This window comes from Pogoniulus pusillus, chromosome 12, assembly GCF_015220805.1.
Source record: "Pogoniulus pusillus isolate bPogPus1 chromosome 12, bPogPus1.pri, whole genome shotgun sequence".
NCBI lineage: Eukaryota > Metazoa > Chordata > Aves > Piciformes > Lybiidae > Pogoniulus > Pogoniulus pusillus.
Window position 1 is genome coordinate 31,857,020 of NC_087275.1, and position 16,056 is coordinate 31,873,075.

The 16,056-nt window shown below is 53.7% G+C and overlaps 1 protein-coding gene across 8 annotated transcripts in view; it reads left to right on the plus strand.

Moving 5' to 3' along the window:
• The first annotated feature begins 10,043 nt into the window (after nucleotides 1-10,043).
• The window catches only part of MAP7D2 (MAP7 domain containing 2), a 100,385-nt gene continuing 94,372 nt past the window's right edge, over nucleotides 10,044-16,056 (plus strand). For 2 of the 8 annotated variants that reach the window (XM_064152036.1, XM_064152037.1), the window contains exon 1: nucleotides 10,049-10,208. In XM_064152036.1, coding sequence (XP_064008106.1) covers nucleotides 10,166-10,208 — 43 coding nt within the window. In that variant the 5' untranslated portion in view covers nucleotides 10,049-10,165. Of the gene's footprint in view, nucleotides 10,209-16,056 lie in introns of all 8 variants that reach the window. The other 6 variants (XM_064152041.1, XM_064152043.1, XM_064152038.1 and 3 more) reach the window with 5 other exon arrangements.

Consider the following 16,056-nt stretch of genomic DNA (forward strand, 5'->3'; position numbering starts at 1 on the left):
CATCAATGGTTCCATGGCAGTGAGTGTTTACTGAAGATGCAGAGATGGAATTTGGGGTTGCCAGACCCAGCCTGCTACACCTGGGAGAAATAAAGTGCCCTGGCAGGAGGAAGGAGAAATACAAACGAAGGCAGCACTCCTGTAAGTAACCTCACTTTACCAGTGTTCCCCAGTGTAACAGAGACTGCAGCCAGGGCACAAAGACAAACCCCTTTTTCCTGCCACAATAGGTTCTGGGTTGCCCTGGGTCATCACTGTAGAATAGTTTGTGTTGGAATGGACCACAAAAGTTCATCCAGTTCCAATCCCTTGCCATGGGCAGGAACACCTCCCACTAGACCAGGTTGCTCAAGGCCTCCCCCAGCCTGGCCATGAACACTCTCAAGGAGGAGGCATCCACAGCCTCCCTGGGCAGCCTGTTCACAGTCTTGCCACCCTCCTACTGAACAACTTCTTCCTCAGCTCCACTCTAACCCTGCTCTGCCTCAGCTTCAAACCATTCCCCCTTGTCTCATCTCTAGACACCCTCAGCAGTCCCTCTGCAGCCTTCCTGTAGGATCTCTTCAGCTCTTGGCAGGCAGTTCTAAGGTCTCTCTGGAGTCTTCTCTAGACTGCACACCCCCAGCTCCCTCAGCCTGTCCTCACAGCAGAGCTGCTCCAGCCCTTGGATCGTCTTAGAATCATAGAATCAGCCAGGTTGGAAGAGACCTCCAAGATCATCCAGTCCAGCAGCTCTGTGTCCTCCTCATGCTGGGGACACCAAAACTGGAGGCGAGATTGGAGGTGAAGTCTCAGCAGAGCAGAGTCCAGTGGCACAATCCCCTCTGTTGCCCTGCTGCCCACACTCCTCTGGCTGCAGCCAGCACACAGCTGCCTGCTGGGCTGCAGGAGGGCGCTGCTGGCTCCTGGGGAGCTGCTCAGCAACCAGCACCCCCAAGTCTCTCTCTTCAGGGCTACTCTCATGCAACCCTGCACCCACAGACCAAAGCAGCTGGATAATGCTTTGACAAGCCCAGAGAAAGGCTCATTACCAATTTAGGTTCTTAATGTTTTGGACACAACAAAAGGAGCAACAGAATCTTGCTCCTAAGATTAAGGTTAGTGTGGTAGAGGACTAAGCCAAGTTGGAAAGGTGAATGAGTGCCAGTGCAGGGGAAAGAAAGACGAGCAGAAGGGTGACTTGAATGCCTTTCCTTGGCCTCTTGCTGTAGCTCTCCCTACATAAAGTAGGTTGAAGGAGGTGTTGGCTTAGTTATGCAACTCACCCAGGTGTTTCCCATCTGTTCAACCTGCTCTCTTCAAACAGGCTTGGTGACAATCTTCTACCACCACTCATGACACCAGACAAGTGTACAGATGATTTTAATAATAGGGCTTATTAATAAGGTGTTGTGACAACCTGAGACCTGCTGCAAGATCAGAAGAGTCTTGGTTGGAAAGGGACCTCTGGAGGCTGGGCCAGCTCAGCACTAGGTTATGTCACCCTTGGGTCTTGAGAAGTCCCAGTGACAGATTGCTCCACCTCTCTGGAGAGCCACTTCTGGTGGTGCTTCTTGGTTTTGTTTCTTGATGCCCAATCCAAACCCCAAGCTGTAAACTCTGGTAATTGCTGTTAGAGTTTGGCCCTATCACTTTGGTACTGACCCCTCCAAGAGTCGTTGGCTATTGTATCACTTAGAGTCATAGGATCAGTCAGGGCTGGAAAGGACCACAAGGATCAGGCAGTGCCAACCCCCCTGCCATGCCCAGGGACACCCTACTCTAGAGCAGGCTGCACACAGCCTCAGCCAGCCTGGCCTCAAACACCTCCAGCCATGGGGCCTCAACCACCTCCCTGGGCAACCCATCCCAGCCTCTCACCACTCTCCTGCTCAACAACTTCCTCCTCACATCCAGTCTGAACCTACCCACCTCCAGCTTTGCTCCATTGCCCCTAGTCCTGTCTGAACCTACCCACCTCCAGCTTTGCTCCATTGCCCCTAGTCTTTCTGAGCTCCTTTCTACCGAAGTCCATCTCCTTCAGCCTCTCCTCAGCAGGCTTCTTCCTAGCCCTCCACTGAACTCTCTCCACACCTGCCACATCTCTTGTGACCAGAGAAGTCCAACGCTAAAGCCTATTTCAGGTACCAGGGCTTTCAGCAGGAGCAAGCAGATGATCAGCACATCCTCCCTGGCTGTGCTGGCCCCACTTTGGGTGTAGCTCAGGATTTGGCTGCTTTTAGAAGAGCATGCTGCAAGTTCACACTCAACCCTGTGTGTGCTCTAACCCACAGGACTGTCCTCTAATCAGCCACTTCCCAGTCTGTGCCTGGAGTCATTCCACCTGTCCCAAGTGCAGAACTTCAGGCTTCTTATAAGGATCATGAGGTCTCTGTCCCATCCTCAAGTTTTTCAGGGTCCTAGTTTGAAGCAGCAACTTCTCACTCCTCTCTGCTGAGTGTGAGCTCTGCATTGCAACCAGGATGCAGCCTTGAACAGCCTGGGATAGTGGAAGTTGTCCCCACTCATGGCAGGGAGGTTGGAACTAGATCATCCTTAAGGTTCCTTCCAAACGAAACCTTTCTATGAATGAAGACATTGAGTATGGGTCCCAGCATTGACCCCTGGGTGCTTTGCTGATCACCAGCCAAACACTGAGCTATTTTACAGTCAGTTTTTTAGTTCATCTAAAATCCTGCTCTTTCCAAGGGGAAAAGGCTTCAGGTTGTACCTTCAGACTGAGCTTGAAGGCAGCTCATACTGATCATAGGTTCATAATGATCACATCTTGATTTAGACACAAACTTTGAGCATTCTTTGAGACCCCACCTGGAGTCCTCTGGGCAGTTCTGGAGCCCCCAAAACAAGACGGACATGGAACTGTTGGAGCCAGTCCAGAGCAGGGCCATGAAGATGATCAGAGGGCTGCAGCAGCTCTGCTATGAGGACAGGCTACAAGAGTTGGGGCTCTGCAGCCTGGAGAAGAGAAGGCTTGGAGGAGACCTTGGAGTGGCCTTCCAGTATCTGAAGGGGGTTACAGGAGGGCTGGGGGGGGACTATTTACAAGGTCTTGTAATGACAGGAGGAGGAGGAATGGGTTTGAACTGGCAGAGGGGAGATTGAAACTGGATGTTAGGAAAGGGTTGTTTGCAGTGAGGGTGGTGAGACACTGGCACAGGTTGCCCAGGGAGGTTGTGGAGCACAGAATCACCCAATGTGATCAAAGATCACATCAAACACCTGCAGATCCCTCAACCACTCCTCAGATGATGCCCTCCAAACACCTCTCCAGCCTCACTGCTCTTCTCTGGACACCTTCCAGCCCCTAGTGCCTTTCCTATTCTGTGGTGCCCAGAGCTGGACCCAGAACTGCTCAAGCTGTGGCCTCACCAGGGCTAAGTCCAGAGGCACCATCACTGCCCCACTCCTGCTGGCCACAGTGGGTTTGATCCAGGCCAGGATGCTGTTGGCTTTCTTAGCCACCTGGGCACACTGCTGGCTCATGTTCAGCTTTCCACCAGCACCCCCAGATCCTGTTCCACCAAGCTGCTTTCCAGCCACTCTGCCCCAAGCCTGTAGCATTGCTTGGGGTTGCTGTGACCCAAATGCAGGGCCCAGCACTTGGTCTTGTTAAACCCCAGCCCATGGATTTAACCTGCCCAGGTCTCCCTGTAGAGCCTTCCCCCCCTTGAGCAGATCAACACTGCTGTTCAATTTGATGTCATCTGCAAACCTGCAGTGTGGAGCATGCAAATGGTCTCACTGAGAGCATGAGGCAGAGTCCTCTGTGCACATCCAGTGCTGCTCATAAATTCATGCAGTTTCAAGACCACCTGGCTTCTTGGACCTACCAGTCTGTATGTCCCAGAGGCTTTGCATCTCCATGGTAATCATGGCTTCCCTTCAAGGTGGTTTAATTTCTTATCCACAGCATGTTAGTTTAAGCAAGAAAACCCTCCAAACCCAATTCTCCACTGACTTGCTGCCATTTGATGCAGCATAAGTACCATGCAGTTATAACTGAACTCAATTAGTTTAATGCTACTTGAGGCATTCAGAGCAGAAGTATCATAACCTTGAGAACAGCTCCTTATCAATCTGAGGTAGTTCTGTTCCTGTTCATGGAGCTATCAGATGTGGTTATAAGATAAGCTTGCCCTGTGTGAATAGATGTACTTCTGGGGAAGGAATGCTCCTCTCTTCCCTGCAAACTACCCTGGTGCAGCTCACCAAAAGTACTGCAAACAACTGGAAATCCTTCAGGCAAGTATCAATCACTGCAGCAGGTGAGGAAGAGAACAGGAGCCACATTTCTATGGCTGCAGGGCAGACATTCTTTCCTTCCTAAGCAAGACTTAGCATCTCCTGCCTCTCCCAGCAGATGCTAAGACTGTGTCACATCCTGTTAAAGCATGAAAAACTGACAGAGCTTTTTGCCTTTCCTTTGTCTAACGCTGTGGCAAAGAACCTTTTGCTACAGAAATCCCAGAATCAATCAATCCCAAACTCAGGGAAATCTAACTTGTCCCTATCCACCTGGCCACGGATCTGCAAAGCAATCAACCAGGCAGCTCTTGAGATTCATGGCTCACAAGGGTCTGACTCTGGAGGAGGAAAGCAAGTATCTGGGAGTAAGGAAGCCAGGCCCTGCTTATGGGAGAACTGGAGAAGTAAGATATGTCACCCTTGCAGTGAAAAGACAGATGCAAATATATGCAGTTTAAACCAGGTGTGAAGTAGGTTTGGGCTGCATTCCACTGCTGTCTATGCCATTGGCATGCTCAGTAAAGCAGGGTGTGTAGGCAGGGCTGTGTTTGTACATGACTTGGAAGGCCAGTGCCATCAGGAAATAAGGCAGAGGAAGGTGGTGAGAGTGCTCCTCTCTTTCTCTGCTTTCACTGCTTTTTTCTGTGAGGATTGACCCTTTCACTGTTAACCTGGGCCATGTCAAACAGCTCCAGCTCAACTTGGAGACAGATGTGTGGGGCAAGTGAGGATATGCCCCTGGTTCAAGGCATATGTTGCAGAGGATATTCGGGTGTCACAGAATGTTAGGGCTTGGAAGGACCTCAAAAGATCATCCAGTCCAAGCCCCCTGCCAGAGCAGGAGCACCTAGGGCAAGGCACACAGGAACACATCCAGCTGGGGTTGGAAAAGTCTGCAGAGAAGGAGACTCCACAACCTCTCTAGGCAGCCTGCTCCAGGCCTCTGCCACCTTCACAGCCAAGAAGTTTTTCCTCCTGTTCCCGTGGCACCTCCTCTGCTGCAGCTTGCCCCCAGTGCCCCTTGTGCTGCCACTAGACAACACTGAGCAGAGCCTGGCTCTGTCCTCCTGACATGACAGAGGGCCACGGTGAGATCAGCTCTGAGCACGCAGGCAGTGGCTGTAGTGCCACCACAGCTGGAAACGCCACTTTAGCTGCTAGCAGCCAAGAAAATAACCTTGTTCTGTGAAGTAGGGGCAAAATCAAGTACTTCATGGCTTCCACTTCAAAAGCTGGGGATTAAAAACCTCCTCAGAGTTCCTCTCTCTGTCACAAAGAAGGATACATGGATGCACCTCAAGGTAACTCCTCACACCCAGGTGTTAAGGGCCACTACATCTGATGCTTAAAGATCCAGAGCACCCAAAGTCAAACCTGAGCAAGCACCCTTATGGGCTTGTTTCTGAGGTGCTGATAGCTGCACACTGAATTAAATCCCTGCTTTAAACCCCCCTGCCCACCCTATGACACAACTCACAAACTGCAGATCCACTGCCTTCTCTTAGTCCCTCCCAGTGTGTAAAATACACTGATAGTACTACAGCAACTCAGAAGGCTGCCCTAGAGTTAAATGTATTCATGCTTGCAGGAGCTGTGAGAGTAGCACAGGAAAGCCATGGTGGGAATTTAATTAACCTGCCTCCAAGGCAGGGGTTTGAAGAATGTGCAGTTGATGGGACATGAAAGATTCCACTTTAGATGGTGAAAATGAAGAGGAGCATTGAAGAACTCTCCATTAATTAAACACATCCTTTGCACTGAACGAGGCAGCAGGCTTGGGGGGGGGGGGGGGGGAAGCACAACAGTCTGCAAAGGTAATTTAAACACTGACTCCTATCACCCACTGCATTGAATGCTATAGGGCAGATGGTTGGCTTGGGAGCTTTCATGTTTTCAATGTGGTTTCCTTCAGTTTCCTTTCATATTCTCCTGGCAAAGCTGCCAGCTTGTGGCTTGGGCACTCTGAAATGGGTCAAGAACTGGCTGAAGGGCTGGGCCCAGAGAGTGGTGGTGAATGGTGCCACACCCAGCTGGCAGCTGGCACCAGTGCTGTGCCCCAGGGATCAGTGCTGGGCACACTGAAGTATGGCTCTGGCTAACTGAGAAACTGTTGGGGTTTGTTTCCAGAGCATTCTGTGATTCTACCCTCCCTGCTGACACTCATTCCCCCTTCTCCAGCTTCTGGCTATACTCCTCTATCTTTTAATATCCCTACATATGCCCTACATCCATGCCCTGCTTTTCTAATTCCCAGCCCTGGAAACTCACCTCCTCTGTTTGCTTTCCCTCAGCACTAAAGCCATGTAACTTTCACTGAGGCCAGCTGTCCTTACCCTGGGGTTAGTCAGGCACCAAGAGGCTAAAGATTGATTAAGATTACAGGAAAGTCTTCCTGCTTTTGGTTTTTTTGCCAAAGAAGTCCCTGGAATTCAGGGGGCACAGCTAGAGGAGTACAGGCAGAATCATAGAGTCAGTCAGGGTTGGAAGGGACCACAAGGATCAGCCAGATCCAACCCCCCTGCCATGCCCAGGGACACCCTACCCTAGAGCAGACTGCACACAGCCTCAGCCAGCCTGGCCTCAAAACATCTCCAGCCATGGGGCCTCAACCACCTCCCTGGGCAACCCCTGCCAGGCTCTCACCACTCTCCTGCTCAACAACTTCCTCCTCACCTCCAGCCTCACTCTCCCCACCTCCAGCTTTGCTCCATTCCCCCCACTCCTGCCACTCCCTCACAGCCTCAAAAGTCCCTCCCCAGCTTTTTTGGAGCCCCCTTCAGATGCTGGAAGGCCACAAGAAGGTCCCTTGGGAGCCTCCTCTGCTCCAGCCTGCACAGCCCCAACTCTTTCAGGCTGCGCTCACAGCAGAGCTGCTGCAGCCTCTGAGCATCCTCCTGGCCCTGCTCTGGACACTCTCCAGCATCTCCACAGCCCTCTTGTCCCAGGGGCTCCAGAGCTGGATGCAGCACTCCAGATGGGGTCTCAGCAGAGCAGAGCAGAGGGGGAGAATCCCCTCCCTGGCCCTGCTGGCCACACTGCTGCTGCTGCAGCCCAGGCTCTGCTTGGCTTTCTGGGCTGCAAGTGCACACTGCTGGCTCCTGCTGAGCTTCTCCTCCAGCAGCACCTCCAAGTCCCTCTCCTCAGGGCTGCTCTCCAGACACTCCCTGCCCAGCCTGCATTGGTGCTTGGCATTGCCTCCACCCAGCTGCAGGACCTTGCCCTTGGTCTTGTTGAACCTCATGAGGTTGGCTTGTGCCCACCTCTGCAGCCTGCCCAGGTCCCTCTGGCTGGATCCTGCCCTCCAGCCTGGCTGCTGCACCACACAGCTTGGTGTGGGCAGCAAACTTGCTGAGGCTGCACTCAGTGCCTCTGTCCATGGCACCCACAGAGATGCTGAACAAGACTGGTCCCAGGACTGATCCCTGAGGGACTCTGCTTGTCACTGCCTTCACTTGGCCATGGAGCCACTGACAGCCACTCTTTGGGTGCAGCCATCAAGCCACTTCTGTATCCATCAGTGCTCCACCCATCAAACCCATGTGTCACCAACCTGGAGACCAGGATGTGGTGTGGGACAGTGCCAAAGGCCTTGCTCAGGGCCAGGTATAGCCATCAGTTGCTTGCCCCTCATCTATTCATATTGTGACCTGTTCATAGAAGGCCACCAGGCTTGTCAGGAAGGATTTTTCTTCTGTAACAGGAATCTCATCTTTAGACAATCTCATCTTTAGACACGTGGAGTCCTTTTAACTGGAGCCTTTTGATAGAAGCTTAGCCTGAGGAGCAGGTGGCATGAAAATGTCACCTTTTTTCAGTTTGGCAGAGTTATAAACAACACAAATGAAGTCTGTCCCTGATAAAGCAACACAGGGAACGGCTGTCACTAGTGAAATCTGTCTGGTTAAACACAAGGACATCATGTGAATGTGTGGATGGAAGGCAAACTGGTGACAACAACCCCAACAGAATAGTCTGTACTTAGTAAGAAACAGCAATTCACTGGGAGACACATGAGGAATAGCAAAGGGAATTCTTTCCCAAACCAAATCAAACCAAACCAATGGAAAATGCCTTCCTTCTCTACGTCCTTACATTGACTATGGTCTGCATCTTCAGCTAAGGAATGTAACAGGAATGTAATTGTTAGACAAAAAAGAACAGGACCAACAGACCAAGAATGAACAAGGGGATTAAAGATGTCATAAATTTCATGTGCAGTAAGCTGGCGTTGAGTATGAGGCAATCAGGTGCTTGGCTCCAGTCCTGGTGACATCTGAAGCAGGGGAGCAGGAGATGTGCCAAGGCCACATGCCTAGAGGCCATGCACATTCCCCCAGGTGCTGCAGTGTGCCCACCCGGGCAAGGAGCAGCAAAAATGGGAAGGCAGGAGCAAAACTGTCAGACTTATGGAAGTGTTCCAGCAGCCAGCACATAAACAGCAGAATGAAGGGCTACAGCTCTTTATTTCTCCTGAGGGCAAAATGGTGGTGGCCTAAAGGGCCATGGGCAGCCCCACACATCTGGCAGCCCTTGGAGGAGAATCATAGAATCCAGCAAGTTGGAAGAGAGCTCCAAGCTCCCCCAGCCCAACCTAGCACCCAGCCCTGCCCAACCAACCAGACCATGGCACTCAGTGCCCCAGCCAGGCTTGGCTGCAACACCTCCAGCCACAGCCACTCCACCACCTCCCTGGGCAGCCCATTCCAGTGCCAATCACTCTCTCTGCCAACAACTTCCTAACAACATCCAGCCTAGACCTGCCCTGGCACAGCTTGAGCCTCTGTCCCCTTCTGCTGCTGCTGGCTGCCTGGCAGCAGAGCCCAACCCCACCTGGCTACAGCCTCCCTGCAGGCAGCTGCAGGCAGCAATGAGCTCTGCCCTGAGCCTCCTCTGCTGCAGGCTGCACCCCCCCAGCTCCCTCAGCCTCTCCTCACAGGGCTGTGCTCCAGGCCCCTCCCCAGCCTTGCTGCCCTGCTCCAGACACCTTCCAGCACCTCAGCAGCTCTCTGCAATGGAGGAGCCCAGAGCTGGACACAGCACTCCAGGGGTGGCCTGAGCAGTGCTGAGCACAGGGGTGGGCACAAGAACCTCCCTTGTCCTGCTGCCCACACTGCTCCTGAGCCAGCCCAGGATGCCATTGGCTCTGCTGCCCACCTGGGCACTGCTGCCTCCTCTGCAGCTCCTCTCTCCCAGCACCCCCAGCTCCCTCTCTGCCTGCCTGCTCTCAGCCACTCTGGCCCCAGCCTGCAGTGCTGCTTGGGGTTGTTGTGGCCAAAGTGGCCTGCACTTGGCCTGGTTCAGTCTCATCCCATTAAGAGCCACTGGCAGACGAGGACCCCACGGCTTGTGCCTTCCCTCAACGGAGGCCACATGCGGCTGCCGACAGCCTCCTGGATGGAAACGTCTGGAAGCACCTGGGGGCTCCGGGAACGCTGGCGGGCACTCTGTGTGCTGCTCCGGTGTTAATCCAGCCAAACGCGCCCGGCCACCAAAGGCACAAGCTCGGCCGCGGCCTCGCTACCTCACCTGAGGGCCCGCGGCCGGGCCCGGCCCTCTCCAGCCGAGCGGACACCAGGCTGGGGCGAGGCTGGACTCGGCGACTCCCAGCGGCACCTCCCCGCCCTCAGCGCTGCGAGGCGGGGCAGGGGCAGCGGCAGCGGCAGCACCTGGCTGCGCCCCGCCCTGCTCCAGGCGGCACCGGGCGAGGAGCCGCCGCCGCCGAGCGGCACCAGGCAGCCGTCGGCCGCCGTGCCCGGCCCTGCTCCCGCTCCCGCTCCTCCCCGCCCGCCGCGCCGTGTGTCAGGTGCCGCGGGGCGGGCAGTGCGCCTGTGCGGTGGCCGCTGGGTGCCGCGGAACGGAGCGGAGCGGAGCCCCGGCGGCGGCGGCAGGAGGAGGCGGCTGTGACCACCGTCCCTGGGAGATGGCGGAGCCGGGGGCTGCGCGCAGCTACCCGCGGGCGACAGGTAAGGGATAAGTGCGCGGCCCCGCAAGGTGCCGAAGGACAGCGACTTGGCTGCCTGCCCCTCTGAGCTGCCCCCAGCGCCGTCCCGTCCTCTCCCCGCCCCCAGGCCGGGGGCTATCGAAGCCCCCAAGGGGCGGCAGACGAAGGTCGCTCTCCCGCCTGCCGGGCAGGTGCTGAGGGGGCTGCAGCGGCAGGGTCCGGCCGCCATCTCGGGCCGCGACCGCAGGGCGGGGGTGGCGCTGACCCACGGAGGGACGAGGCCCGTTATCCTCCGCGGGAGCCGCGGGGGAGCCGGCAGCGCCCGGGGACGTGCCGAGCGAGCGGGTCTCGCCCCCGCCGTCCGGTGCCGCCTCTGTAGCGCGGGAGGTGTTCGCCGTGAGGGGGCTTTTGTGCGGCGGGTCGGGCGCAGCGGGCAGGGGCTTCCCGCCCGCCGGCTGCGCTGCCGGGGGGGCGGCCGCTTGCTTTTGCCCCCTCACGGAGAGCGGGGAGGGAGCCCTTCAGTAACCTTCTTTTCAGCGGTGCCCGGGCCTGCCTGTGCTGGTTGGCCAACCCGGGCAGCAAACTGGTTGAGCTGGTATCGAGTGTGAACGCCTCGGTCCGAGCCCTTAGATAGGTATGGCGCCGAGGAAGGTCCCTCCTCGTTTGCTTGGTGAACACAACTTCTGCTTTCCGAGGGCGAGAGGCTGTGGGAGGTGCGGTGGAGGCTGCTGCGGTGTACGGGGTTAGGTGTGGGCTGGTATCGGGTCCCCCCCAGCAGCATGAGGTGCTTAGGCACAAGGCTGGTTGGCGGGCACGGTCTTGGCTCTTGGCCTTGTGAAGGTGTTAGGGTTGGGTCTGGCTGCCCTTTCTGCAGGTGACCTCTGGGCGCTTGGCTGGGTGAGAGGAGTGGTGATGGAGGTGCCAGGCAGCTGCTCCCTCTGCCCTTCCCTTCATTACCTCACGGGAGCCCTTGCTCTGTGGACGGCAAACCACCTAAACGTGTGGCGGCAGAGGGAGTTCATTTCCCTCCTGTCCTAAGCCGCTCTAGTTGCTGAAAGCAGGTTTACAGCTGCCGCGGGAGATAAGGGAGTGTTATTATCCAAAACTTGGGGAGTAGGAAGATGAATCCAAGTCTTTGACGTGCCGGAGGTAAGGCTGTGTGGGAAGCCAGGCAGGGAGCGGGGAACGCCTGTGTTTGCTGTGCCTTGCCCAGCTCCCATGCTCAGCCCTCGCAGCCGCTGCTGTGAGCTGTTGCAGTTGGGCAGTCAGGCACTTCTGGGGCTTGGATCTCCAGGTTTCATAGAATCATAGAATCATAGAATCAACCAGGTTGGAAGAGACCTCCAAGATCATCCAGTCCAACCTATCCCCCAGCACTATCCAGTCAACTAGACCATGGCACCAAGTGCCTCATCCAGGCTTTTCAGGCAGCCCAACCTAGCACCCAGCCCTGCCCAACCAACCAGACCATGGCACTCAGTGCCCCAGCCAGGCTTGGCTGCAACACCTCCAGCCACGGCCACTCCACCACCTCCCTGGGCAGCCCATTCCAGTGCCAACCACTCTCTCTGACAACAACTTCCTAACAACATCCAGCCTAGACCTGCCCTGGCACAGCTTGAGCCTCTGTCCCCTTCTTCTGCTGCTGGCTGCCTGGCAGCAGAGCCCAACCCCACCTGGCTACAGCCTCCCTGCAGGCAGCTGCAGACAGCAATGAGCTCTGCCCTGAGCCTCCTCTGCTGCAGGCTGCACACCCCCAGCTCCCTCAGCCTCTCCTCATCAGGCCAACAACTTCCTCCTAACATCCATCCTGAACCTGCCCTGGCACAACTTGAGGCTGTGTCCCCTTGTTCTGTTGCTGGTTGTCTGGGAGAAGAGACCAACCCCACCTGCTTACAACCTCCCTTCAGCTAGCTGTAGACATCAATGAGGTCACCCCTGAGCCTCCTCTTCTCCAGGCTGAATAAGCCCAGCTCCCTCAGCAAATCTGCCCAATATTCTCTTGTAGTCTTCCCAAGGCATTTTCTTTCATGCTTATACTTTCTGACTCGAGAGGCAAATGCTGGAGGAACAAAAGCTTTGCTCATTATATTTCTGCAATGTATATTTCACCCTTTGTAGGGTCTGGAATCCATAGGAAAAGGCAGCACATGGAGTCATTGAAGATGATATCAGATGGGTTATGTGTTGTGGAGCGTGGACAGGCACAGGCAGATGTAATCACTTGTGGTCAAGTATCGACATTTGAACACTAATGACCAAGTGAGAGTGGTCCCAGCCTCGTCTGTTATTGCGTTTGAATTGGCTGCTAGAAGGTAATGTGGCGTGGAAGATTGTCCTTGTGTGGTGTGTTTTACGGGCAGCAGTGTGTGCGTGGGGTTTGGATCAGCTGCAGCAGAGAAAGAGGCATTTTGATGGGAGCCAGCTCAAACCAATTTTGCAGCAGGCACAACAGCTACTAATGCGAGTCGTTAGCACGGATGTGGAAGTGACACCCTCCTAATTCACATGTGGGTCCTGGCGTCCTCATCTTCTTCACAGGGATAGGAACAATCCTACCTTCACATTCCAAAGTAAAATGCTCTTTCTTACAGTGTTGACCCCCCCAAGGCAATGGTGGGGGCTGATGGCTGCAGCTATTGTTCCCCCTTTGCGAACTTTGCAGTGCTCTGGCAGCATCTGAGTCTTGATCTCTAGGGTTCTCCGTTGCTAGAATGGCAGTGGAAGTGAAGCACCAGATCAGCTCCATTGGAGCAGGCTGCCCAGGGAGGTGGTGGGGTTGCCATCCCTGGAGGTGTTGCAGCCAAGCCTGGCTGGGGCACTTCGTGCCATGGTCTGGTTGCTTGGCCAGGGCTGGGTGCAAGCCTGGACTGGCTGAGCTTGGAGCTCTCTTCCAACCTGGTTGATTCTATGATTTAGTGCATCCATCCCTTCAGACTGCCTGCCCAGATCAAGCTGTAGCAAGCAAGCATGAAATAAGTAAGAGAAGTTGTTTGCATCTCTTAACTACTGGGGAAGAGGCAAAAAGGAGACAAAATTCTGTGTCACAGGAAGCATTTGCACAGCTTTTCCAGAAATCCAAGACGTGGGAATAGAGATACTACAACCTGCTATGTTGCAGGAATCTTGGCCAAGGACAGTGTTAGCAGACTCTGAAGTGACCTTCTTGTGGCCTTCCAGGATCTGAAGTGGGCTACAAAAAACCTGGGGAGGGATTTTTTAGGCTGTCAGGAAGTGACAGGACTGGGAGCAATGGAGTGAAGCTGGAAATGGGTAGCTTCAGGCTGGATGTGAGGAGGAAGTTGTTGAGTGAGTGGTGAGAGCCTGGCAGGGGTTGCCCAGGGAGGTGGTTGAGGCCCCATGGCTGGAGGTGTTTGAGGCCAGGCTGGCTGAGGCTGTGTGCAGCCTGCTCTAGGGTAGGGTGTCCCTGGGCATGGCAGGGGGTTTGGCACTGCCTGATGCTTGTGGTCCCTTCCAATCCTGATTTATTCTATGACCAAAATGTAGATGTTACTACTGCTGGCATCTGTAGCAAGAGTTACAACTAAACTGCATCTGAAGGACAAGTTGTGCAGTATCAAATCTTTCTTTGCTTTTGCTGCCCTGAGCAAAGGCTCAGGATATGTTCTGAGGGATTGAAATCCTGAATGCTCAGGTTTTCAGAGCAAAATTAGATTGTTTTTTTCTTCTTCTTGTAGTAAAAGTTGGTCGACCTTAAGCACTTAAATAAATATGGCATGGTAGCCAGCTTAGACTGTACATCACAGAAGCAGCTTCTGTGAAGGACTTGGTGTCTGCATTGCTTTAAAGCACTGTGTGGTGAGCTTTCCTTCCTGATAGCAGTGCTTTTCCAGCTGATCTCTCATTTGCCAAAATGATTTTAACTACACTTGGATGCTTTTGCTTTGGTCCTGTCTTATTTTCTCTCTAGGTGGACGTTCAAGGTTGTTTAGCCCCAAGCTTAACTCCTGTGCTGCTTTTCATGTGAGGTTGCCATTTGCAAGTATTTAGTTCAGAGCAGTTGAATGTGCTACATCCTCTCCTGGTTGTTTTCTTGCATCTCTCAAGGTGTTTTGTTATTTCAACTGCTGTAACAATGACAGGCTTTGCCTCTGTCCTTTCAGGGGTAAAATAATAGTCAGGACCCTTTCCAGTTCATAGAATCACAGAGTTGTCAGAGTTGGAAGGGACCTCAAGGATCATCAGGTTCCAATCTCCCTGCCACGGGCAGGGGCACTTTTCACCAAGTCTGGTTGCTCAGAGTCACATCCAGCCTGTCCTTAAGAAATTCCAGGAATGGAGCTCCCACCACCTCTTTGGGCAACGTGTTCCAGTGTCTCACCAGCCTTATGATGAAGAGCAGCCTGGTCTCTAGTGAAAGGTGTCCCTGAGCTAGATGATGTTTGAGGTCCCTTCCAACCTAACCCAGCATATGAATCTGACTGCGCTGCCTACCAGCCATCTCAATTTGTCTCCTCCCTGTTTCAGTCTTCCTCCTTTGTCTCTCACAGCTGTACTCCACCTGATAACTGTGGGGTTTGTAAGGTCTGTGTATCTCTTAGAGCCTGTTTGATGCAGCTACCTTTCAGGTGATGTTTCACAGGTTATGCTCAGCCTTCGGTATTCTGTGCTATAGTGCTTTGGGTCAGTGAGTGTGTGACATACACAAATGTAACGTCCTTGTGACTCTCCTGCTGCCTGAGAGGGGAAATTGGGATCATGTGCTTAAATAATGGAAGGAGCAGTAATCACAGAATGGTTGGGTTTGGAAGGGACCCCTCAGTGCAATCCCTGTGCCAGAGTAGGATCACCTAGAGTGAGTCACACAGGAACGCATCTGAGTGGGTTTGGAATGTCCCCAGAGAAGGAGGCTCCACAACCTCTCTGGGCAGCCTGTTCCAGGGCTCTGGCACCCTCACCCTCACAGAAGTGTCTCCTCTTGTTGAGGTGGAATCTCCTCTGTCCCAGCTTGTAGCTGTTATTCCTTGTCCTGTACCTGAGCAGCACCACAAAGAGCCTGGTGCCTGCATCTTGACACCCACCCTTCAGATATTTACAGACCTTGGTCAGATGCCCTCTCAGCTGTCTTCTCTCAAGACTTCTCAGTGCTGTAACTCAGCCAAGGTCATTGCAGTAATCAAAAGCAAAGTTCTTTCAGTACTGCAGCAGATTATTTGGCCTGCAGAGCTTCTGACACTGAGATAATTTCTGAGTTATTTCGTTGTAACTGACTCCTGTTCAGTATTTCCATCACAACTCTGCTCATTACAGGGGGGTTGGACTAGATGACCTTTAGAGGTCTCTTCCAACCTGGGTGATTCTGTGATGCTGCCTGTCTAGATTCTCTGATGGGAATTGGTGGATGTAAGAGCATGGTTTTCCCAATATAATCGTGGAGGGAAAAAAGTGACTTGAAATCTTGTCTAATCACAGAGCTATTTTGCAGCATAGTATTACCCTGAACTGAATTGAGATACCTTTCACTGTGTTATCTCCACAGTGATGGATGATGATTTATAGGGGTTTAAAGATAAGAGGTGAGTCACAGAGTGGAAATTAACCATTAAAATGAGGGGGGAAAAAATCACCCCAAACCAAACTCGCTTGGTGATTGTGTGAAATGATGTAACATTTGCCAGGCTTCATGGCTGTCATTCAGGCCATTCAGACTTTGCTTTGCTTTTCTTCATTTGTACTGAGAATCATAGAATCTTCCCAGAGGGAGTGATTGGCATTGGAATGGGCTGCCCAGGGAGGTGGTGGAGTGGCTGTGCCTGGAGGTGTTGAAGCCAAGCCTGGCTGGGGCACTGAGTGCCATGGTCTGGTTGGTTGGGCAGGGCTGGGTGCTAGGTTGGACTGGCTGAGCTTGG